Genomic DNA, 23,916 nt, shown 5'->3' on the forward strand with positions numbered 1-23,916 from the left:
CAGCTATGCTCAAGTCTTATCTTCATGTCCAAGTGATAAAGAATATGCATAACACACAGTGCCCTGGTAGGTTGCAAATTCAACAGATGTCATGAAAGCCCAAAAAAATGTTGTTGGCCTGAAAAGTTCTTTAAAATTTGAATACATTTAAGTATTCTTTAATACTTTGGTCTGGCCTCTGTCCCAACATTCTTGCTTTCCTACATCCAGTCCAATTCTCTCATGTTTGTTATTTCCTTAATCCCAACCATAACTTTGGTTTGAGGCCCCCTACACTATATTGTTATTTGTATTACTAAAGTTATACTTTGATTCCTTTCATTTAAAATTTCCTTATGAAATTCTGTATCATATTCCAATACATTTGTACTAGAAATGGGTATTTCCTCTTCTCTTTCAATTTTCCACATTTCAGAGCTAGCACTTAATTAGTCATGCATGTATTTTCAGAATGATGACAAAAACAACTCTTGCAAAGAGATGGTGGTTTATTGTTATTCCTAATCTACACTTAACTGCATGAGGGAATATATATCATTGATGGGCTTATAAAGGCCTATTGAAGCTCATGATAAAGGCCTCGGATCGAGTGTGAGGAACCATTCCTTTTTCTCAAGTTAGTAGTTTTGCTCAAAATTGTTACTATTTGGCAGTATTTCTGACTAGCTGCTTTATCCTCTCATTAAACACATACATGCGCTCATCTGCACACTGAAAAATGTACCTCTACTTCAAGAAGAAATGTGTTAAGATTTACCTGCCTTGCATGGATAAGGCAGGGTGATGCTGGTGGATCTGAGGCTAGAATCAGAACTTTGAATGGGACAGGGAAAATTTCTTCCTTACACAGCTAATGCTACAAACATACCTGAGAGAGTATACTAAGGGAAAAGTTAATACAAAACTTGCAAGTGATCAATGTCCGTGTGGTTATGCCCAAGCCATCTATTAACGATAAATAAAAGTCTTGTTACCTGTCAGGACCTGAGTTCAGGCACTCCTGCGGAAGCGGGTGACAATACTAACCCCTGCACTGTGTAGGGAGGTACACTCCTTGCACTGGGGCTTAAATGCTAGTGATTTCACCAACCCTTGAAGTGCAGAACAGTAAAAAAACAGTTTTCAGCCGTTTTTCTTACTGAGTTCTCATTTTTTAAATATTACAAAGATCTCAATTAGGTTTTAAAATGAGTTATTTTTGTTGAAAAGGCAGTGCCTTAGTTTAAAGAGACACACGCCAATAGGTCTTCCTGGGTCACTGCACAAACCACAAGACAGCTTCTTTTTCATCAATTAAAAATTTACACAAAGAAGCAACAATTTCATGCCTTCGAACGACTTTCTGATTTTACCGTAAATTACCAAGATTTAGTGGCTACACATATGTAACTCAGTCTTACAGAAGGCAATCATAAGTATTAATAGGTACTGTACTAAAGGAGATTAGCTGAGTTAAAAAATGGTACCTTTCCTATTGACTCAATTCCCCTGTCAAACCATACCACCCTGGAAGGAGCTGGCAATCAAATTTGCAACTACTGATTTCTAAAGAAACAACATGTTGTACTCTTCCATATGGTAAAAATCAAGAAATGCTACTATGCCCAAGGATAAAATTACACTGTGTATGTATCTGGAAGGCCAAATCTTTTTCTGACTGAAACCTTAAAATGCCACATTAATACAATTTCCCATTCTCTTATATTCTCAAATCAGATGAACTTACACATGACTCTAGGTTTTTCCCATTGCTGTAGGAGAAATGAGTTGAAAAATACCCCTTAGCTAGTTTTGAAGAAAATACTTTATGTACCTAAAAAAGAGTAATGTTTTATCTGAATCTCTCTCCAAATCCCCTTCACTTCTATAAGCTTTCATTCCTCTTCTGACCCCCTTAGTCAGAACACAAACCCCCAAACACTACTATTCTGACTATTAGGAGCTTGGCACCATTCAGTTATGCATACTCAAAGCATTGAGTTCTCTGAATTCTTTCCTGGCATTTTAGTAGAGGAAGATAAAAACAAACCTGAGCTGAAATCATGCCAACTGGAGGGTGTGTGTGTATTTTACAATCTCTTCCTATCTATAGTGGCACCATTTTAAAACTACATCAAATTTAAATGTTCTCTACCTACAACAAAGCAAGCTTGCCTTGATATGCTTGGCTAAAATGCTTACATTTTTCTTCACAGATAAAGAAATTAAATAACCCCTCTCTCACTTACCCAAACCCATTTTAATGTTGGCACTCATCCAAAGCCCATTTGAAGGATCTGTTCCTCTAGCTTAAAATCACAGCAATTTGATCTCATTTACAAACAACTGAACAATAAGTACTTCTTGACAATACTCCGCTCAACTGCTACTTTTTTTTGGGGGGGGGGGGGTCATTCTATGGACAAGATAATTTAAGAAAAATTCATGAAACAAATACAGCTCAGCCTTAAAATATTACTTGTATGCTTGTTTTCAGTGTAAAGGAGAGGGGTAAGAGCAATACAAAATGTGAACTAAAAGGCCAAATTTCTAACTTATTTGATATCAAGTGAAAAGATTTTCTTTTCTTTCCTTTTTTTTTTTTTTTTTTAAAGTAAGCTCTACGTGCCAAGTGGGGCTTGAACTCACAACCCTGAGATCAAGAACTGCATGCTCTACTAGCTGAGCCAGACAGGCACCCTGATAGCAAACAAAAAATTTTCTAACAGGAAGTCTCATAGTAGTGACCAAAAGATCATTCTGTCAAAAGTAAAAAGCACTTCAGTTCCAGTATTAATACACTTGGGACTTCATGCCAAACATGACAACTTTTTAAAATGGAGCTTATGTGGGAATAAGATTTCAGGCCAAAACAGACTACTCAATTTAATCCCTTGTTACAATTACAAGGTCTAAAATAGTTCTCATTTTAAAGATGCTAATTGAGTTCCTAGGCATTCTATATATTTCCTTTTAACACATTCTTACTCTGTAACTAATGTGGTCATCTAGCTTCTAACCTCCACATCCCATCCCACAGGACAAATATTTTTCTCTCAATTGTAAGATTCATTATTCCAATTTTAATCTACTGTTCAAAAGGGAAAAAAAAAAAACTTTAAGAAAACCACATATGAACTAAGCCACCTTGATAAACCAATCTTTCATGTTCAAAGCACTTATTTTAAAAATAACTCTTCAGTTTTGGGTGCCTCGGTGGTATGGTCAACTGGGCAACTGACTCTTGGTTTCAGCTCAGGTTGTGGCCTAGGGATCGTGGGATCAAGCCCTGCGTCGGGCTCCACGGTCAGTGCAGAGTCTACTTGGAATTCTCTCTGCCCCCTCCCACTCAAGCTCTCTCTCTCTCTCTCTCTAAAATTAATTAATTAATTAAAAAAAATAACTCTTTAGCTTTATATGCATGGTATTATATTCATTTTACATTTATGGAAATATAATCTGCCTAGGGTTACAAAATATGTTAATGTTTTGTAGAATTTGTAGAATTAGAATGTGGCATCTCCTTTATCTCATAGTACAGATTACTAAAATATTTCCCACGAACATCTAAAAATGTTTCCTGTTTCTGAAGTAACAAACACTGCTACCTTAATCTGAAAATGTATATGCCACCACACATACATGATACACACAGAGAGACAGCAAATTAAATGGAAAACAGCTCTTACCTTCATCTCCCTCTGGTGCATATGAAGCTGTAATAATGTCAATATCAGCACAATTCATCACAATCTGATTGGTTGCCTGCCTCACCTAAGGGGAAAAGAAAAACCAGCAGTGTCAGAAATAGCCAAGATTAATAACATGTACATCTTCATCTTGGCCTAATGTATGTCACAGGGCACTTTTTTAAGCCCAGACATCACTAAAACCTAGACTGAGTATTTATACCTCAATGGTAAAAATAAATGAGTAGTTTTAAGTAATCTAAGGCAATTCACATTTTCTGAATTATATTAAAAGCAACCATAAACACTTAAGTATTTTATATTTTAGACTTTAAACATCTGACCAATGAGCTAAATAAAAGCATTTTTTCCTACTTAAGCTTTTATTTAAAACAACTAAAACTTTCCAAATTAAAAATTAATTAGGAAACATTTCTTGTATGTTGCAATTAATTATGTATTACAACCTACACATCAAACCCATCATAAGACCTTCTTTAAGGATAGAGGAAGAAAAGTGGTATCATAAATCATGTCAAAACTTCATAAGACACTCTTTAAATTTTTTTTTCTCTTATCAAAGTAACATTTTGGATATAACAGACACTAATGACTCACCACCAAGATTAAATAAACTTTTTAAGACTTTGTCTTACTTGCTTCAGATCCCCGCCAATAAAATATAGATATAATGAAAGCTCCATCCTCACTTCCTCATTACATGGAGATAACCACTCTCCTAAGGCTAATGTAGCTCTTTATCATGTATATATAGTACTTCTGCTACATATATAAAGATCAGTAAGCAATGTTTTTAGTTTTATACTAATAGTATCACCTTTGCACCTGCTTTTTTCATTTAACATTGTTTCTAAGATGGGTAAATGTAGACAGATATAGATCTAATTCATTAATTTTAACTCCTATATAGTATTCCATTATAAAAATAAACCAGTTATTTATCCATTTCCTTCCTAAAGGAAGTTAGATTGTTTCCACTTTTTTTGTTATTTAAAATAGTACTATAATAAATATCTTGGTCCATGTTTTCTTTTTCTTTTTTTTTTTTTTTGGTCCATGTTTTCTTATGCATATTTTTCTTTACCAAGAATATCCCAATTATGCTCTAGAGTAGTTTCAATTAACACTCCCATGAACAAAGAGTGAAGAAATACCATGTTCGGGGTGCCTGGGTGGCTCAGTGGGTTTAGCACCTGCCTTCGACTCAGGTCATGATCTCAGGGTCCTGGGATCGAGCCCTGCATTGGGCTCTCTGCCCAGCGGGGAGCCTGCTTCTCTCTTTCTCTCTCTCTCTCTCTCTCTCTCTCTCTCTCTCGCCTGCCTCTCTGCCTATTTGTGATCTCTGTCAAATAAATAAATCTTAAAAAAAAAAAAAAGGAAATACCATGTTCGTCATCCTCTAAAAAACTTTAAAATCTTTGACAATCTGATGGGTATTAAATGATATTCCACCATTGCTTTAACTAGAATTTTCCTGATTAATAGTAGCACTGGTTAAGTAAGCATCTTCTCTACTTAGTTTCTTTCTCCCTTTTTGTTTTTTTTTTGGCCATTGCTTTTTTTCTGCAAATTGTTCATTTATAACCCTTGCCCACTTTTCAATTTGGTTGTAGACTTGATTTTATGTACTTGCTGCATTTAAAAAGAACCTCAGATTCATTTTCAGACCATTCATTTGAATGGTCTGAATTTAAAATAACAAAAATCTGGGGCTCCTGGGTGGCTCATTCGGTTATTGGTTTCATTGGTTTCAGCTCAGGTCATGCTCTCATGGTTGTGAGATGGAGCCCTACATGGGGCTCCCCTGCTCAAGGGGAGTGGGCTTCAGACCTCTCTAGATCTGAATGTGGCAATTTTGAAGAAAATAGTTTTTCTATCCCCTTCAGCCTCTCCCTCCACCTCAGTCCCTCCCTGCTCACAGGCAGACACACTCTCTTTCCCTCTCAAATAAATAAATAAAATCTAAAAATAAAATAACAAAAGTACAGATGCCCTAAATCACAAACAAATGTCTACAGAGGCCAGCCAAGCAGGTGAGTAGAGTAGGCCAGGTGAAGGCTATGCATAAAGGAAGGGGAAGTAGTCATTTCTTGGAGCTAACCAATTACTGCTATATTGAAAAGCAGACTCCGTATTGACAGATCTTCCAACTACAAAAAAACAAAAAACAAACAAACCCCACAGGGGCTCCTACTTGGCTCTTTTGGTAGGGCATGTGCAACTCTTGATCTCTGGGTCTGAGTCGAGCCCCACACTGGACAGAAAGATTATTAAAAAAAAAAAAAAGCCACAAATTTCAGATTTCATGTACAATCTCCCAAATTGTAACTGATGGCAACTAACACAAAATTTGCAAGAACACTGTGCAGTCCAAACAAAACCCACAGTAGGTCAATAGTGCCTCGAGATCACTAACAGAACACAGAACCAGGTAAGGACACAAGAGTAATATAATGTCTATATGAAAAAGTTATACCAAAGAGTAATCATTTTATTAATAACCAATAAATAAACACGATTAATCTCAAACTAAAATTACCTGACCTAAGTTACACATATATATTAGTAAGCCTGTAAAAATTGCTAACACATAATGTGAAACTATTTTGGCTCATTAAAAAAAAAATCCTTTTCAGGGACTTCCTAGGTCAGTTAGTAGAGCATGAGACTCTTGATCTTGGGGATATGAGTTCAAGCCCCACACTGGGTGTAGAGCTTATTTTTAAAAAAAAATCTTTTTTCATAAATCTTTCTGTTTCTAAACAAAAGTGTCATTCAATGAACTTTAAAAAAAATTTTTAAGTGGCAGGAGCACCTGGCTGGCTCAGTCCGTAGAGCATGTAACTCTTGATCTTGGGGTTGTGAGTTCCAGCCCCATGTTACATACAGACATTACTTAAAAATAAAATCTTTAATTAAAAAATAAATTAAATTAATCTTTAAATAAATAAACAAATAATTTTTGTAAGTGGTAATATTCCTTCACACCGTTTATTTCATCAGGAACATTCCTAAACAGTAACAAAAACTTTCTGTCCCAACTGGCCATTTATAGCACTACATTTGAACAAACAAACAAGCAAAAAAGATCCCTGTGCCTATTTATAAATTCACTTTTAAAAAATTCAGCAACAAAAAAAATAAAAAATTCAGCAACACAGAGAAATGAAGCACTTAATGAGGATGGGGTGGGCTGCAGGGAGGTGTCTCCAAAAAGTAAAATGAATAAAAACCTTCCAGAGTTTGAAGTTTATGCCAACAGGATAATAACAGCAGTTTAGTTATACATCTTCATCTTTATTGAGGCAAGCTATTTTCATCCAACAACATCTACAGTGAATTTAATGGTAACCAAGCAGTTAATCTGCCAATGTCAAGATAGCTGTACAATGCTACATATGCCAATTGACATTCACCTCTCTGCTACTTAACATTCTGAGGGAAAGAGTTTGCATACTTTGGAAAGGCACAGTCTACAACATCCATTTACAAGTACATTCTAATTCCTCCTCTATTTAGGGGAAACCCACCTGTTTATACTACTGAATTAAGCTGCTTGTTGAATAGCTACTAATTTTTTTTTTTCCAAGATGCTGCCATTTCCGGAAGGGTGGGAGGGAAGAATCAAAGGAACAAAAATACTTCTCTTAGTAATAGAACGCTACTCAAATTTTAAAAATCTCACAGTACACTCTGCCTCATCTTAGCCATGTCCTTTAAACAGGATAGAAAGTGTTTGTTTTAGTACTTAGTACCTGATTCACGGTAATCAGTTAATAGATATTGTTATTAAGACACACACACAGAGGGGCATGTGGCTACCTCAGGTGGTAAAACATGCAACTCTTGATCTCAGGGTTGTGAGTTCAAGCCCCATACCGGGCACAGAGTTTACTAAAAAAAAAAAAAAAGGCATACACAGAGACCAAGATTAAATGTGCTATAATCATAAAGATGTTCCTCCAAATATCATCTAACAGTATTCACCTAACAGTTTATAAAGTGTCTATCAGAATGACAGAAAATTTAAAAGCTTTGTGCTACATTATATGGTACTTTGGATGTCAGCATATGTGTACAGATTTTAAATACCTACATAGATTTAAGTGCTTCAGTACCACATTGTAACACTGCTCTTTTTTATGTTTTCCTCACAATAGCACTGACCTGATGATTCAGTACATGAATTCTCACATCCTAACATCACCATTAGTGATATTTTCCACTACCAAAAATACAGGTAATAATTCAAAGGAATTTCAGCATTAAGATCTTCACAGTTTGCAAGCTTAAAATAGAAGCAAAATGTTAAAGTAGGCATATATATCCTGTAGATAACAAGCTCACTTTCAACATCTCCATTTGATGCTACTAAAGAATGGAACACAGTGTTTCCTTTCCTTGTTTCAAACCCAGGGTTAAGTCCTCCCGGAGCCCCATACAGACTGCACTGCAACTCAACCAAACACCAAGTAATGGCTCTATTGAAGAAGCAGCTTGACCACTGGTAACAATTTTACAATGGAAGTTTCCTATGAGTTAGGAAGGCAGCAATGTGAGATTTTTTTTTTCCTGAATGAGTCTTTATTATGATCATTCAGAAATACATCTTACAGGTACTATAAGACCCAAGAAGCTTTTCTGTGATTACCAAAGGCCTCAGATTTTAGTAAAACGAAATCTCCAGTGTGACAACTCCAAATACCAGTCTGAACCCTGAGTCACTTTGCCTTACAAGCAATTTCATCGTTAAAATTTTGAAGTAATCATTGCCTTTGTGGAATAGGGCTGTAATTTCTAGAGACTATAAGGAGCAATTAATTAGTAAACACAAACTGAGCCAAGTTTTCTAACAAAAGAGACACTGAAAAGAGCAAGATACAGAAAGTCAAATGTAGCACCCCAAATGTAAAAATGTTAAACATACAGAACATTGCTATTTATTGTTTATGGCTACTTACATATGCAATAAAACTACATATATAGGCATAATACTCACCTACCTAGAGAGAAGTTACCTCTGGGAGTGGGGGTAGGAAGAGACGGAAATGGACTTTAGTGGTATCTGTGACATTTTATTTCCCAAAAAACATCAGGCGCAGTCTGAAGCAAATGGGGGAAAACGTTAATATATGCTAAATCTGTGTGGTGGGTTACTTTTCTGTATTTCCAAAGTATTTCCTAATTTAAAGTAAAATTTTAAAGTGATTACAAGTGGCCAAATAAACTAAGAGCTACATATTTAAATGATGTTCAAAACTGTATCTCCAAGATCTGGAGAATTAATATCAGTTAACAAGAGAGCTATCAGAAGACTCAGTCCTTTGCTACTGACTCACATACAGATTAGAATAAGATCTACTTTACAATAAGAACAGGCTCATTTATGTAGCAAAGTTCAGAGAAGTTTCATAATTTACTACTCAAGATCACATTTGTCCAGGCTGTATTGTTGGACAATATCAATTATCCAGAACCAGGAAGTTTAAAAAAAAAAAAAAAAAAGAGCCTGTTTAAAAGCCAGAATAGATGATACAAAGTCCATACAATAAAGCTCATTCCCTTCATTCAGAAGGGAGTCCATCAAACCCACACTTAGAAATTTCTTTTTAAGGTCACACAAGCTTTTTTCTGGTTACTGAGACCTCTTCAGATCAAGCTCAGTAAGATAGAAGAGGGAATAAATTGCACAATAGGCAGCAACAAAGCACAATAAGCAGCAAGAAGTAATCACCCAACAGTAAGAAAAACAAACAAATATGAAACTAACAAATTATAGTGCCCAGTCTGGGGTAATCTGTGGTTATAGGTATCAATGACAGATATCCAGAATGATGTCCAGTATTTTTATTTTTTTTTTATTTTTTTTTAAAGATTTTATTTATTTATTTGACAGACAGAGATTACAAGCAGACAGAGAGAGAGAGAGGGAGGGGGAAGCAGGCTCACCGCTAAGCAGAGAGCCTGATGCGGGGCTCGATCCCAGGACCCTGAGATCATGACCTGAGCCGAAGGCAGAGGCTTTAACCCACTGAGCCACCCAGGCGCCCCGATGTCCAGTATTTTTAAAAAGAAGAAAAGAAACAAGCCTCGATTATAAGGAACTAGAGTTTAAAAAAATAATACATTTTTGGAATATTTCCATCCAAATCAGTAAATATTTTTTAAAGTCTAAGTGCCTCAAAGGGTAAGATTCATTTATCTGGAAAATTCACTGTGTAATTCATTGCCAGATGATAGTAGATAAAGCTTAACATATAAAAGCTTCTTATATTGAGGTGTTTCATCATACATACATTTCAAGAAACAATAGAAGATCTAAACAAGTTCAATTTCTTATCACCAATCTTTCAAATTTAATTTCTTAAGACCATGTAGTGATCTAGCAAAATGTGGCACAAATTATTAATTTTACCACTTCTTTAAGTAATAAAAAAACCAAAATGACTGCATAGAAAATATTCAAGGGGTGCCTAGGTGGCTCAGTCAGTTAAGCATGGGCTCTTGATTTCCGCTCAAGTCGTGATCTTGGGGTCAGGAGATGAACCCCACGTGGGGCTCCACGCTCAGTGCAGAATCTGCTCAAGTTTCTCTCTCCCACTCCCTCTAACCCTGCACACTTACACTACCCACTCTCCAATAAACAAATAAATCTTAAAAAAAGAAGAAGAAGAAGAAAATATGCAAAATTTGGGCAGAAAATTCCATAACACAGGACTGACAATAACATCCATTTAGGTGCCAAGTTTTAGCCTGCCAAACAAACTACTATATCTGTAACTCTCCTCTAAGTGCCAATTTAGTCATCACCAACATGAATATTTTGTTGGCAAAGGCCAGGGATTGTCTACTATATCCTGACTTCTGGCCTTGAAGGATGAAGTTAATTTCTTTGGCACAGGTTAAATATTTCCATAAGAGAAAGTCCAATTACTGTATAATCCACAATGCGCTCATAACAAGGCATTGTAGCCACTCACATAAACATCTTATCTATTTTTTAATTAATTATCCACAAATCAAGAGAGTCAGAATTCAAAATAGCTACAAAAATCCACTGCTCTCAAATATCCTGATGTAAAGGGGGGAGTGCAAGGGAGGGGTGACAATGTCCCATTTCTCTAGGCCCATGGTAGCACTTTTGCAAAACCTGCTGACCTAGACCACACACACTTATGTAAAAGACAACTACTTATAAAGTCAGTGCACACTGACTAATTTCTTCACCTTCCCCAGGAGTCCACACCCCAGACCAGGTTAAAAATCCACTAAGTTTCTAATATGTAACCTGTACAAATACTCTGGGCTTATCATAAAATTTTGCAACTCAAGCAACCAAGCAACTTGTATACTTTGTGTAATATGATTCCAACTGTTAGGAAACTGACCCAATACCAGTTATAAATCTAGATTTCTAGAGATACAATCCTGTCCACATTTTTAGATTTCCACAATAAGATACCTTATAATGCCACAGTTTAGACTTACTGCTCCAATCCATGGATCTCAAAAATATGAACATATGCTTTTTTTACTAATGTTAACTTTTCACCAACATGAATTCCTTTATCTTCCAAAGGTGGCAATGTGTACAATTAAAAAGTCCAATCATTCTTTAATAAAACCTGTTAGAATTCACTCTACTACCATCTTTCATTTGTGTTGCCCTCTAGCCTGAAAAGAATTTCTGAAAACAACTGCTTTGAAAAGCTCCTGTTACTAAAAAAGATTTATTTCTTTACACCAAATTAACAATTCCCTGTTCATGTCTAGTACATTACCATGTGCTCCCTCAATGGCCCAAAGCAGCCTTCCACATATTTCTCATCACTTTGGAAAAACAAGGAGAAAAGGGGGAAGGAGAAGCATGTCATTGCCTCTTGCTCTGTCCTAACACTTAAATAAAACCGTCACTTCCTAATATCACTTAAAAATCTTTATTGACAATTTTTTTTCCTGAAAATTTTCCCTAAATAGGTATCTCTCAAAATTGTGAACTGGTACACCAGCTAATGAGGTAAAGAAATAAATGATTTTTTTTTTCACATCTTAGTCTTTTCACATAATGCGAACTCATTCATCACAGGTCCTTCTTCCCCAAGGTTTGCCAAGTCACAAGACACACTACTGTTTACAATTCCTCCCATTTGCCCCCTGCCAATATATATCAAACACTCTAGTCACTTGGCTTAAACAAACAGTCTCCCAAATAACCCTCTCAAATCCTAATTTAGACTGAAGATACACTCATTCTGATTCATATTCTTAATGGAAAATTTTTAAATCACTTGACTTTCCAAGGGATAAGTTTTGCCTTTTGATGCAGCCGGACCCTAGGGCCCTCCTGTTTTCACACAAGCACTCCATATATGACAGTATACTTTTTAATTCTACACTTTCAGACATAATTTCAATCTGAGTACTCAGCTTTCAAAGACAACTTCAAACTTTCAATTCATTCCAACACTATACATTTCTTTCATTTTGCTGCTATATCCACCCTCTCTTTAAGGTTGAGGCCTACTGGTTTTTCCTCTTTGACTACAGTAGAAAAAGACACAATATATTTACCACTCTTCTCTTTAAAAATAACTACTAAATAGTTCCCATTTTTCATCAGACTTCACATAATACATCATATAACAAGGTATGTCACAAATGTCTATTGTTTGGGACCTTTGTAGGGCATCAGTACTAACAGTCTCCAAAATCAAACAGTACTTCAGATAATGTTGGGGGGGGGAGCATGATTCACCAAAAACTGCAATGAAGAGTAATGGAATATTTTCAACAGTGGTATGCTAAAACTAGCAGCTTCTTCCAGGGAAGAGTACTGCTAAGCAACCATCGCTGTAACAATAAATCCACCTGCTTCACAGGCGGCAAAGCTAGGAAGAGGGGAGGAAAAGCGGAGATGGGGTCTTCCTTCAGCTTCTCTAGAGGTTAGGAGAGAACAAAGTCACTGCTGCACTGTCACTTGAGGGGAAGGGGGAGGGGGCGGATCATCTTGGAAACCCAGCCCCTGGGCCGGAGCAGGCGGGGAGAACTCAGCAAGGCTGCCTGGGATTAGCATTCTCCTTCTCACCCTCTCCCCCCTTCTAGAATCTCCCCTCCTCGCTAACGCGCGGCGGCCGGAGTCCCAGATGACCGCCCCCTTCCAATGTGTCCTCCGTGGGGCGTAGGGAGAACCAGAGAAAAGAACTGAGTCAGGAGGCTGAGACAAGAGCGTGGACTCCGATGACCCCTCTGGCCTCCTCCTACAGCCTCCAGCCTCGCCCAGAACACTACCAAGCCCGGAAGGGCCGGGGGTCGGGGAGGGGAAGCCCCTAACAGGTGTGCTCGCCGGGGCTGGGGGGATTGGGGGGGCCCCTCGGGCAGGGCCCACCAGCTCCCTCACTGCTCCCCGCAGCGCGGCCCGGGCCCCAGTCCAGCAGGGCAGAGCACATCGGCCCAGGCGCCCCGCGGCAGCCCCAGAGGGGCGCGCCGGTCCCCGAGCCGGCCTCGCCAATCCCAGGCCCGCAGCGTCCAGGCCGGCCGGCCCGCCCGCCCTCCGGGCCGGGCTCCCAGCCCAGCCCGCGGCCTAACTGCTTGCCCCGCAGCTCGCCCCCGGCGCCCTAGGGTCGCCGTACCTGGGCGGCGGCCTCCAGCTTGCCCTCGAAGGTGAAGTCCAGCAAGTCGGGCTTGAGGCAAAGGCTGTAGTTGATGGGGGAGACATCGGCAGGCAGCCGCTCGAAGGGCCTCTTCTCCGGCATCGCGGCGAGGCCCAGGCTGTGGAGGCGGCGGCGGCGGCGAGAAGAGCGGCTGAGGAGGAGAAGGAGGAGGGGAGGAGGCGGAGGGCCGAGGAAGAGCAGGCGGCGAGCGAGGGAGGGGGCGGCGGCTGCCAGCCACATCCACCGAGCGCGGGCGACCGCCTGAGGAGAGCTACCGGGGAGCCTGGGGGGGTAGGGGGGCGGGGGCGGGGGAGAGACCCAGCCGGAGCGCTCGGGGCCGGGAGGGAGGCAGTGCGGGCGGGCTGGCTGCCTACGGGGAAGGGGGCGGAGGGGAGGGCAGGGGAGGAGGGCCTGCAGGGAGGGAAGGAGGCGGTGGCGGCGGCAGCTGCGTGCGCGGCCCCGCCGGCCGGGCGCGCCCCCGCCGGTGTGCGCGCGCGCGCCGGGATTGGGGGCGGAGCGGTGAGGGCGCGGCCGGTTTGGGGAGAGGGTGCGGGGTCGCGGGCGCGTGCTGGGGGCGGGAGGCGGGAGGCGGCTCGCAGTGCTGCACCTGTCCGCGCCACTGGGGAGTGCCGACTCGTGGCGGGCGGGAAGGAGCCCAGGAGGGTTTGAGAAGCAGAGGGAAGGCGTGTGAGGACCCCCTCCAACCCCCAGCAGTATTTGGAAGTTGAAGCCTGTGCAACTGGCCGGTACGAGTCAGGATAAAATGTTAAGATATCAATTCAGAGCGAAACCCCACATTGGATTTTTACCTCCAGATCAGCAGAAAGCCCTGACTGGACGCTCTTTGGCAGTAATTTTTCCTACTTTAAGTAGCAACTTCAAGAGATGGTTATGAGAATATTTGTCAGAAAACCTGTAATAATCCAGGTTACTTAAACCAATGCGATCTGGACCTTTGAGGTAGTGATTTCAGAAGTTAGGAAAATTTTTGTTTCCATAATTTAATGTTCAAAATAAGGTATGCTTCACCTTTTTCCCGTTACATCTTTATTTCTGCTTTTTTGAACTAAAAGACCTTTACCAATTATGGCCTCTTTAAACTAGCTGGGGTTCCTTCTGTCAGTGCTATAGATAACTCACAAGTTGGGGTTATATACATTTTAACATAAATGTATTCTAATTATATATAAATATGTGTTGCGTATTTATATTTTTTAAAGTGTCAAGGGCAAGAGATTTATCCATAATCCCCATATTCCTTTATAGACCTTCTAATGTGGTACCTTTGAATTTCCAAAACTCAATGCTGAATGATACACTGGACCAGCACTCTACAATAGAAATATAATCAAGCCAACCAAGTAACTTTAAATTTTCTAGTACAACATAAAAAAAAGGAAACAAGTGAAATTGATACATCATATTTAATGTAACATATCCAAAGTATCATTTCAACATGCAATCAAATGAAAAATAATGAGATTTTTTTTTTCCGTACGGAGGCTCTGAAATCCAGTGTGTATTTTTTTTATTTATTCCAGTGTGTATTTTACATTCATAGCACATCTCAATTCTGACTAGCCACATTTCTGGTGCTCAGTTGCCATGTGAGACCAGTGGCTGTTGTCTTGGACACTGGGCCTCCATTCTAGTCCTCTGAATCCTGCATACCTCTTTAGGACACACTGAACAACTGCAATCCTTTCAAACTAAGATGTGAGATGGGGCCTTTTGTTACATGCAGACCACTTCTAGGTCATAGAAATAAGAATTTTAATAATATGTTAATCAATATATGAATAACAATGTATTGAGTGCTTACTAGACACTTTTCATATTTTAATTCATTTAATCCTTTCAACAGCTCTTTTAGGCAGACACCATTATTCCCATTTTACAGATGAGAAAACAAGCATGCATAGATTCAGTGACTTGCTCAGGATCATACAGCTAATAAATGGCAGAGCTGGCATCAGGACCCAGCCTCTTTTTTTCCCTCTCCCGAAAAATTTTGCAGCAGCTTCCCTATTTTTCTCTCAGTTTTGTTTTATTCCAGTCCTTCTGTATCTCGGCTTCTTACAGAGTTATTCTCATTATACAAGCACCCATAAGGCTCCCTCTTGTCTGTTAAAGCGTATTTGATTTGTAACCATTTAAGGCACTCCGTAAACAGTCCTTAGACTTTTTTTTTTTTTTTTTTTTTTTTACCTTTTAACATAGATTGTTCTGTCTTAGAAAGCTAACCTGTTTGCCATTTGGCCCTTACAGTTTGCTCATTTTCTCTTCTCTACCGTTGTCATGCATTATTGCTGGAAAGACCTCCTTATCCTCTTGGATATTCTCCTTATCCCCTTCCTTCAAAACTCACCTTTTCCAGAAAGTCCTCATTGACTAACTCTACTCAGCTCCAATCTGTTCCTGTCGGCTCTCAAGTACTGGTTTTGGCTGATTTATTTGTACTTGTTCTGTAATTATACTTTTTTTAAAAAGATTTTATTTATTTATTTGACAGAGAGAGAGAGAAAGCACAAGCTGGGGAAGTAGAAGACAGAAGGAGAAGGAAAAGCTGGCTCCCTGCTGAGCAGGGAGCCCCATGTGGGGCTTGATCCCAGGACCCTGGGGTCATGACCTGAGCTGGAGGGAGACACTTAACCGACTGAGCCACCCAGGTGCCCCACTGTGATTATACTTTTAATTTGTTTTATATGGATATCTTTTTAAGACGTACTTCTAATTCCTTTGTAACTGTCGGAACAGAGCCCTGATCAAAGTACATCTCAGTTATTGACCCAGCTAACCCACTGACCAAGAGAATATTTTACCCAGTCTGCAGCCTTTCCTTTATGTACAAGGTGTGTGTCCCACAGAGAAATTATGTGAACCTAAGACTAGGGGTAACCTTTTTTTTTTTTTTTTAAATAAAATCCCAGAAATGACTTAAAAAACAAAAGGAAAACCTAGGGGCACCTGCCTGCTTCAGTCAGTAGAGCATGCAACTCTCAATCTCAGGGCTGTGAGTTCAAGCCCTGCATTGGTCAAGGAGCCTACTTAAAAAAAAACAAAAACAAAAACAATCACAAAGGCCATAGACTTCATAACAGCAGTGGATGTCCCCCTGCTGAGGAAAAAAGGAAATTACTTGGCCCTATCCCTAGTCCCATGACCAGGACTTTCCAATGCAGCAAGTCAGGAATGGACCCAGACCTACTACCTATAGATTTGGATTGGGGAACAGAAGGTTATAGGTACGGTTCTCATAAAGAAGACTGGCTAGTGATCAGATATGCTCCAGGCAGTCTTTTCTGGAATAACTGAAATGAAGAACACAGGTCTCTTGGAAATTCATTTCCCTCCATGATGCTTCAAAAGGAGGTGGGGGTTGGGGGTGCAGTGTGCACCCCCACCGGGTGGCACAGTCATTTAAGGACTGGCTGAGATCAAGATCCCAGGGTCATGAGATCGACCCCCAAGTCAGCTTAAGAGTCCACTTGAGAGACTCTCCCTCCACCCCTCTCCTATGTGTGCATGCATGTGAGCTCTCTCTCTCTCTCTCAAATAAGTAAATCTTTAAAATAAAAAAGGAGGGCGCCTGGGTGGCTCAGCGGGTTAAAGCCTCTGCCTTCGGCTCAGGTCATGATCCCAGGGTCCTGGAATCAAGCCCAACATCGGGCTCGCTGCTCAGCAGGGAGCCTGCTTCCCCCCACCCCTGCCTGCCTCTCTGCCTACTTGTGATCTCTGTCTGGCAAATAAATAAATAAAATCTTTTAAAAATAAAATAAAAAAGGAATGGGGGGGATTGAGTAATGTCTCAAGGTCATTAGTCTTACTTCTAACAGATTTCTAGGTTTCTCTGTTTCACGAAGCCCTTGAAAATCTAAATTCAAAATCCTATGAAAATTGCATACTTCAATAAAAAGTTAAGAAAGTAAAAACTAATTAAAGTCATTCTAGGATCACCTGGCTGGTTCAATCAGTAGAGCATGTGACTCTTGATCTCAGGGTTGTGAGTTGGAGCCCCACGTTGGGTATAGAGATTACTTAAATAAAGAAATCTTAAAAAAATAAAGTCTTTCTAATCTTAGGTACTTTCGTTTTTAGGTTTTAGGCACTAACTAGTCTCAGAGTCTGAGGACACAGTCCCAATCTTACCACTAACTTTATCTATGGCCTAGAACAAATCTTATAATTTCCTTTCTGTGCTTTCGCCATTTGTAAATCAGTTAAGTGCATAATGCACACTTTCTTCAAAAAAATTATGTGACCTGTGGTTCAGGAATTTCTAAAAGAAGGCTTTCATGTTCTTAGTGTCAGAATGGGCTTCATAGCGGGAGTGCTAGATAAAGAGTTGGAGTAAAGGATATGTAGAACAAATGTAAATCGTTGAAAGAGATGTTTTGAAGCAAAGAGAATATAAAGGAATTGGGACAGGAAGCCAAAATATTCAGGGAGGAGGGAAACACATCCTGGCTGTGGAACATTGAAAAAGGAAGAGAAAGATGTGGACGAATTTGGGAGACCATTACAAAACCCGCCATATTAGATCAAAACTAAGCATAGCTGTTAATATATAGCCTCCCTGACTCAGAATTTATGGCCTTCAATGTCAATTTCAAGCATGAAAATTATAACTGTAATTTTACTAACGTGAGTCTTACCTGCAGATGATAGTGAGGGGGTTCCAAAAACCAGGGACACAGAAGGCTAGAAAGCAATCCATAGGAGGCTGATGCCATGAGATCCCAGCTTTGACTCTTTGTAACTTAAAATGGCTGTTGGAATGACTGTTGGAAAAGTGGGAAGTAGATGGAATGTTGCCTACCCCTCCTGTGTTTTCCATGAAGGGAAAGCAGATTAATTCCATATGTTTTAAAATGTATACTATATTTAAAAAAGCGAATATGATACTGATGGATACTATATATAACAGGTGATGTGTGTGTGTGTGTGTCTGCATATGGATCTAAATACAGCTGACTCTTTTTTTTAAGGTTTTTTAAATTTATTTGAGAGAGAGAGAGAGAATATGAGAGAGGAGAGGTCAGCAGGAGAAGCAGATTCCCCACCGAGCAGGGAGCACGATGTGGGACTTGATCCTGAAACTCCAGGATCATGAACCGAGCTGAAGGCAGTTGCTCAACCAACTGAGCCACCCAGGCACCCCTAAATACAGCTGACTCTTGAACAATGCGGGGACTGAGCCACAGACTCCTGTGAGTTACAAATCTGCATGTAACTTTCAACTCCCCCCAAACTTAACTACTAATAGCTTACCATTGACTGGAAGCCTTACTGATACCAAAGTCGATCAACATGTATTTTGCCTGTTGTGTATATTACATACTACAGTTTTACACTAAAGCTAGAGAAAAGGAAATGTTAAGAAAATCATAAGGAAGAGAAAATACACTTACAGTACTGTATTTATCGGGAAAAAAAAATCCACGTATAAGTGTACCCACACAGTTCAAACCTGTGTTTTTCAAGGGTCAACTATACACACATAAATGTCGGTGGCAGTAGGACATTATGTCCATCCAAATGTGGCCAAAAAAAAGAAAAAGGTTCTCAGAGTCAGAAAGAGTTCTATTTCTCTTGGTATCTTTCCATCAGGAAGTTGAAAAAGTCATACATTTCCACCTACCTTACTTCTTTCCTAGCTCCGCCCAGCCCCCCCCCCCCCCCCCCCGCCGTACTTCTACTTCCTTTTCCCCAAGCACTACTCCAGGATTAGTTACCAATTCCAAATGACTGACAGCTACATGACTAAACCCAAGCCCTCTGTTGGCGGTCTTCGAAGTGCGATGAGCCTCTCTGGCTGTGTACTCTTAGGAAGGGTTAGCCACCAGTCCGGCAGGAATATGAGTTTGTGAAACCGACACCCTCTGCCCCAGGCAAGAATGCATATGTCTGGGACTGATGATGCGTGGGTCTCTGGAATGCTGCAACAACATTTCTCATGGAATCCCAAGTCTTTAAAGATTGGAGTGTTCTGGAGCTGGCACACCAGAATTGACTTAGCAATGTTGTTGCCTTGACTGCACATCTAGAAAAGTAAGTGAGGGCTCACGTTGAACGAGACCGGTGGAGTAGCCAAGAGGATTAGAAGTCTCAGCAGCCTGACATCATTCAGCCTCAGTTTCTCCACCCTTGGCTCTAGTTCTGTTTGCTTTTCAAATCCCTGACAAAAAGAATGGACATCAGGCTTCATCCTCTCTCAATACCTGATGCCATGCCCACCAAAGAGATTAATAATCTCAACCTCTGTCCTTCCCTAGATCAAGGGTGGGGTGAAGGAAAGAGACCCAAGACATTAAGACCTGCCAATCTGGGGGAATCACTTCTTGTAGAGCAAGATTTTATGAGAGCGATTTGCCTTGGAGTTTTAGCCACATATCTTAAATGAGTGAGGATGAAAAAAAATCTGCTGCTGCCAACCTTCCTACAGAATTTGCATAGGAACCAAGATTAATAAACTCTTAAGAAGTATAGGGAGAGCTAGAAATTGGCTTGTGGCCTGCTTATGCACAGAACTGAACTGAAAGTCATCTTGTCCCCAATAAACGAGGAACAGCAGAGCGACTGTAAGGCATGTATCTAAGCCTCTTCCATTTTCAGATATTCTGTATTTTCTGGGAAAATAGTCTCAGCGTGGAGACTAGCCTTTGGAGATATGGTGGCTTTTTTTTTTTTCTCCCCAAATAAAATCTATATGGTGACATCTCTGTATTGTGGATTGACTCAGGAAAAAGCCAAAGAGACACAAAGCAATTCAAACTGCTCATATTCTTTCATCCTGGGAAGCCATACCAGCGGATTTCTAGATATGATCTATTTTAGCTCAAAGTGCGATCACACTGTATAAAATATACATTCACTGAGAATGAGACATAGCAGATACCCTAGGGACCTGACATCAGGAATTAGGGCAGGCCAAAAAAAAAAAAAAAAAAAAGACAAAACTCTTTAGGCAACAAGGCACAATTCAAACATTCAAGAAAGATTTCTATTTGTCCTGCCCTGAATGTGCATTAACTATGACATAGAGACCACAATTTTAGGACCTCTGCGTCAGGAAGCCCTGAACTCTTGCTGTGCCCTCTCCTGATGTGTCTTAGTGACAAGAGATGCCAAAACAAGACATCTTTGTTTAGCCCTGTGTACTTTTGCTAAAGTGATTGATGACTGCCTTACGTCAATTTAAGAGGACATCACTATATGGAGGGGCGGTAACAGGATCAAAGGAAATGAGAACGTGCAGGGCAGAAAAACAAGTCCCTACCTCACAGAAAGACTGTTCTTACTGTCTGAGGGGGTAAATCACTTTCTTTAATTTATAAGCTCCTTTTGGGGCGCCTGGGTGGCTCAGTGGGTTAAGCCTCTGCCTTCAGCTCAGGTCATGATCTCAGGGTCCTGGGATTGAGCCCCGCATCAGGCTCTCTGCTCAGCAGGGAGCCTGCTTCCCCCCCCTCTCTCTGCCTGCCTCTCTGCCTACTTGTGATCTCTGTCTCTGTCAAATAAGTAAATAAAATCTTTTTTAAAAGTTTATAAGCCCCTTTTGATTTTTTCCAGGATTTAGAATACTGTGGGTTCTAGCCAGTCCAGATTCAGGTTTGAAGTTTACAAATTAGTTGTCCCGAAAGCAGGCACAAGTTTCATTCTCCTAAACAAGAAATAAAATGGTAAAATCTTTAAGACTTTTGTTCTCCATAGCTTTTCCCCATTCATGGTAAAGGGACAGAGAAACCCAGTAAACCAGGTTGCGAACACTAGTATTCGACCTTAAATTTTAAGGATAGGCAAAGTAAGTTGGAGATGAGTTCCTTTCTGCTCTGTTCGTTTTTTTTTTTTTAATTATTGGTAGAGGGGGCCTTCAAATAAAAGAGGTTCAGAAACCAGCATAGGACAGAGAGAGGTGCAGTAATATTTGCCCAAGGTTACCTGCAAAGCCGTGATTTTAAAGCGACAATGAGAAGCATTTCTGACTGTCGGTCCTGTCTCCTTGCCAAATATCCTCGCCATAACTGGGTAACTGTCAGAGGACAAGTGTTGAAATATTAGGGAGATCACAGGTCTTAGATTTTACAGGACCATCCTGATTTCGCATATTCTCTACGGTTGTTATAGCCATGTAACTGTCCTAGAAATTCCAATATTCTGTCATTGGAGTTTAAAGAAAAAGAAAGAATTGTGTGTCTGGGAGTCAAGGAGAGGAGGGCACCTGATAGCTGGTGTCAAGGCCGGGTGACAGGAAGGAGACAGAAAGATCTGATTGCTAGAATAACAAGGTAGCTCAAATGACGGTAACAGAATCCTGTGCTGCCAAGCATCAGCTGAGGCTGAAAAGAATGCTTTCTCCGTGAATGTTTATTTTAATTAATTAATTAATTAATTAAGATGAGGATTTTCAATGTTTTTTTCAAGATTTTATTTATTTATTTGAAAGACACACAGCAAGAGAGGGAACACAAGCAGGGGGAGTGGGAGAGGGAGAAGAAGCCACCCTGAGGAGCAGGGAGCCTAATGCAGCGGAACATCCCAGGACCTTGGGATCATGACTTAAGCTGGAGGCAGCCGCTTAACCGACTGAGCCACCCAGGCGCCCCTCCATAAAGTGTTTAAAACGGACTCAGCAATGTTGCTGTTTTCAAGCCACCTCTGGAGTACTAGTACTCCAGCCTCCATCAGAAGCAGGCTTCCACCTTGGAAGCATAATATATGAGACCTCTCAGACACAGAACAAGTCTTATAAACCAAAACAGTGTGGGCAATCCTTGCATGAAAGGGATGGGGAAATAACTTCCTTAGAAAAAGATATTTTCATGCAGCAATTTTGAAGTCTTCAAATCTCTTTACAAAGTCAGGTCTGTTCATTCCTTACTCGGAAAAGCGAACCTAGCGAGGAAAATGAGTTCTCTGGGTTTGCACATCCATAGGGTTAACCCTAGGCTCTCAGCCCCTACGCAAACAAACGTACAGCCCCAATAGCAAATACAGGCTGTATTTAGTACAACTAGTTCATTACCGCTTTAAATAATTGGAAAGACATTTAAATGCTTATCGCAGTATTTTTCAGTGTGACAGAGAGTAGAGATCCAGGAGCACAAGAAAGATTCAGTTCTCCTTTTCCCACAACTACTAACCTTGGAATTCCATGTAGGAACCCTGAAGACACATTAGCCTCAGCCAGGTTGGGTATCTTGTTCTGCAGAGCAGTAGCGTTCCCCGGGGCTAAGGTTGCCAGAGAAAATATAGGATGCCTAGTTAAATTTGATTTTCAGATAATACATAGTTTTTTTAGTATAAATCTCTCTCAGATATTTCGTGAGACATGCTTATACTAAAAATATGCAATATTTGGAGGGAATGCTTATACTGAACACTATTCATTGTTTTATCTGAAAGTCACATTTAATTGAACATCCTGTATTTTTATTTGCTAAATCTGGCAACCCCACCAAGCAGTCTACTTTCAGATTTTAAAGATGGCCACCAAAGGCTTTTGAACTGTTTGATTTTATAAAAGGGAATTTTAAAATAGCTCTGTGTGTTTGCAAAAATCTTTTTTCTTGAGAGTTGAGTGGCATTCTGTCATGTTTAGTGTTTTGGTTTTTTGGGTTTTTTTTAGGCTCTGAAACCCCCAAATGTATTCTCTCTCTGCCTTCTAATTTCCGTGTACCCTGAGGTATTAACCTTCGTGGAAAACAGGATAGGTTCATACCAACGAACTCCATAAAAAATCAGCTTGCCTCTTCAAACATTTCAAATACTTTAAATACTTTTTCTGAGATTAAATACCCATGTTCAAAATAGGGTGGGGATTGTGCCATATTTTGTAAGAGAAATTGCTTTGAGAGTGGTGTTGGCAGGACTGTGTGGAATGGCAGCCAAATGCTGATCTACCAGCCTGGGAAACCGGTGATGGTTTCTGACTTCTTTCTCTCACCACTGTTACTATCTTGATAACACTTTTAGTGTTTCCACTCACCTGCAAATGATGCAGGCAGACATTATAGACCCAATTCTGCCACTCCTGTAGTTATCAAAGCTTAACCATTTTAATGGTGGAGGGAAAAAAACCCGCTGTGAAGAATAAATATTCACAAGATTTTAATCAAGGAGTATCCCAAGAGACTCTCACATTTTACCATAACCTAGCAGAAGGAAATCTTTTCTATAATTAATAATAATTTGGGTCTTTAGAAAAATCATCTCCACTTGCTTATTAAACATTTATTGATTTTGTGTGTGTGTGTGTGTGTGTGCGTGTGTGTGTGTGCTCCTCTCCGTGTATATAAGCTTTTACTGAAGTAAAATTTACATACAATAAAATGGGTAAATAATTCTAAACTTGCAGGTCAGTGCCTAATGACAATTGTAACCTCTGTGTAACCACCACTCAAAATAAGACACAGAATCTTTTCATCACCCTAGAAAGTTTCCTCATGGCCCTTTTCGGTCAATCCCCACCTCTGTCCCCAGTTCACCCAAGCAACTACTTCCTGGTTTCTGTCACCACAGATTTGTTTTGCCTATTGTTGTACTTCATATCAATGGAACCAGTCAGTATGTGTTCAGGG

General features: G+C 40.1%; 1 protein-coding gene across 2 annotated transcripts in view; it reads right to left on the minus strand.

Annotated features, from left to right (window-relative positions):
• NPEPPS (aminopeptidase puromycin sensitive) overlaps positions 1-13,711 on the minus strand; it is an 83,087-nt gene extending 69,376 nt beyond the window's left edge. The window contains exons 1-2 of one of the 2 annotated variants that reach the window (XM_080826059.1): positions 13,319-13,711; positions 3,669-3,753 (exon numbers count right to left, since the gene is read on the minus strand). In XM_080826059.1, the coding sequence (XP_080682185.1) occupies positions 3,669-3,753; positions 13,319-13,579 (346 nt within the window). In that variant the 5' untranslated portion in view covers positions 13,580-13,711. Of the gene's footprint in view, positions 1-3,668; positions 3,754-7,511; positions 7,584-13,318 lie in introns of those variants that run through there. The other variant, XM_080826060.1, reaches the window with a different exon arrangement.
• Positions 13,712-23,916: the final 10,205 nt, after the last annotated feature.

Source organism: Martes martes, assembly GCF_963455335.1.
Source record: "Martes martes genome assembly, chromosome: 16".
NCBI classification, from domain to species: domain Eukaryota; kingdom Metazoa; phylum Chordata; class Mammalia; order Carnivora; family Mustelidae; genus Martes; species Martes martes.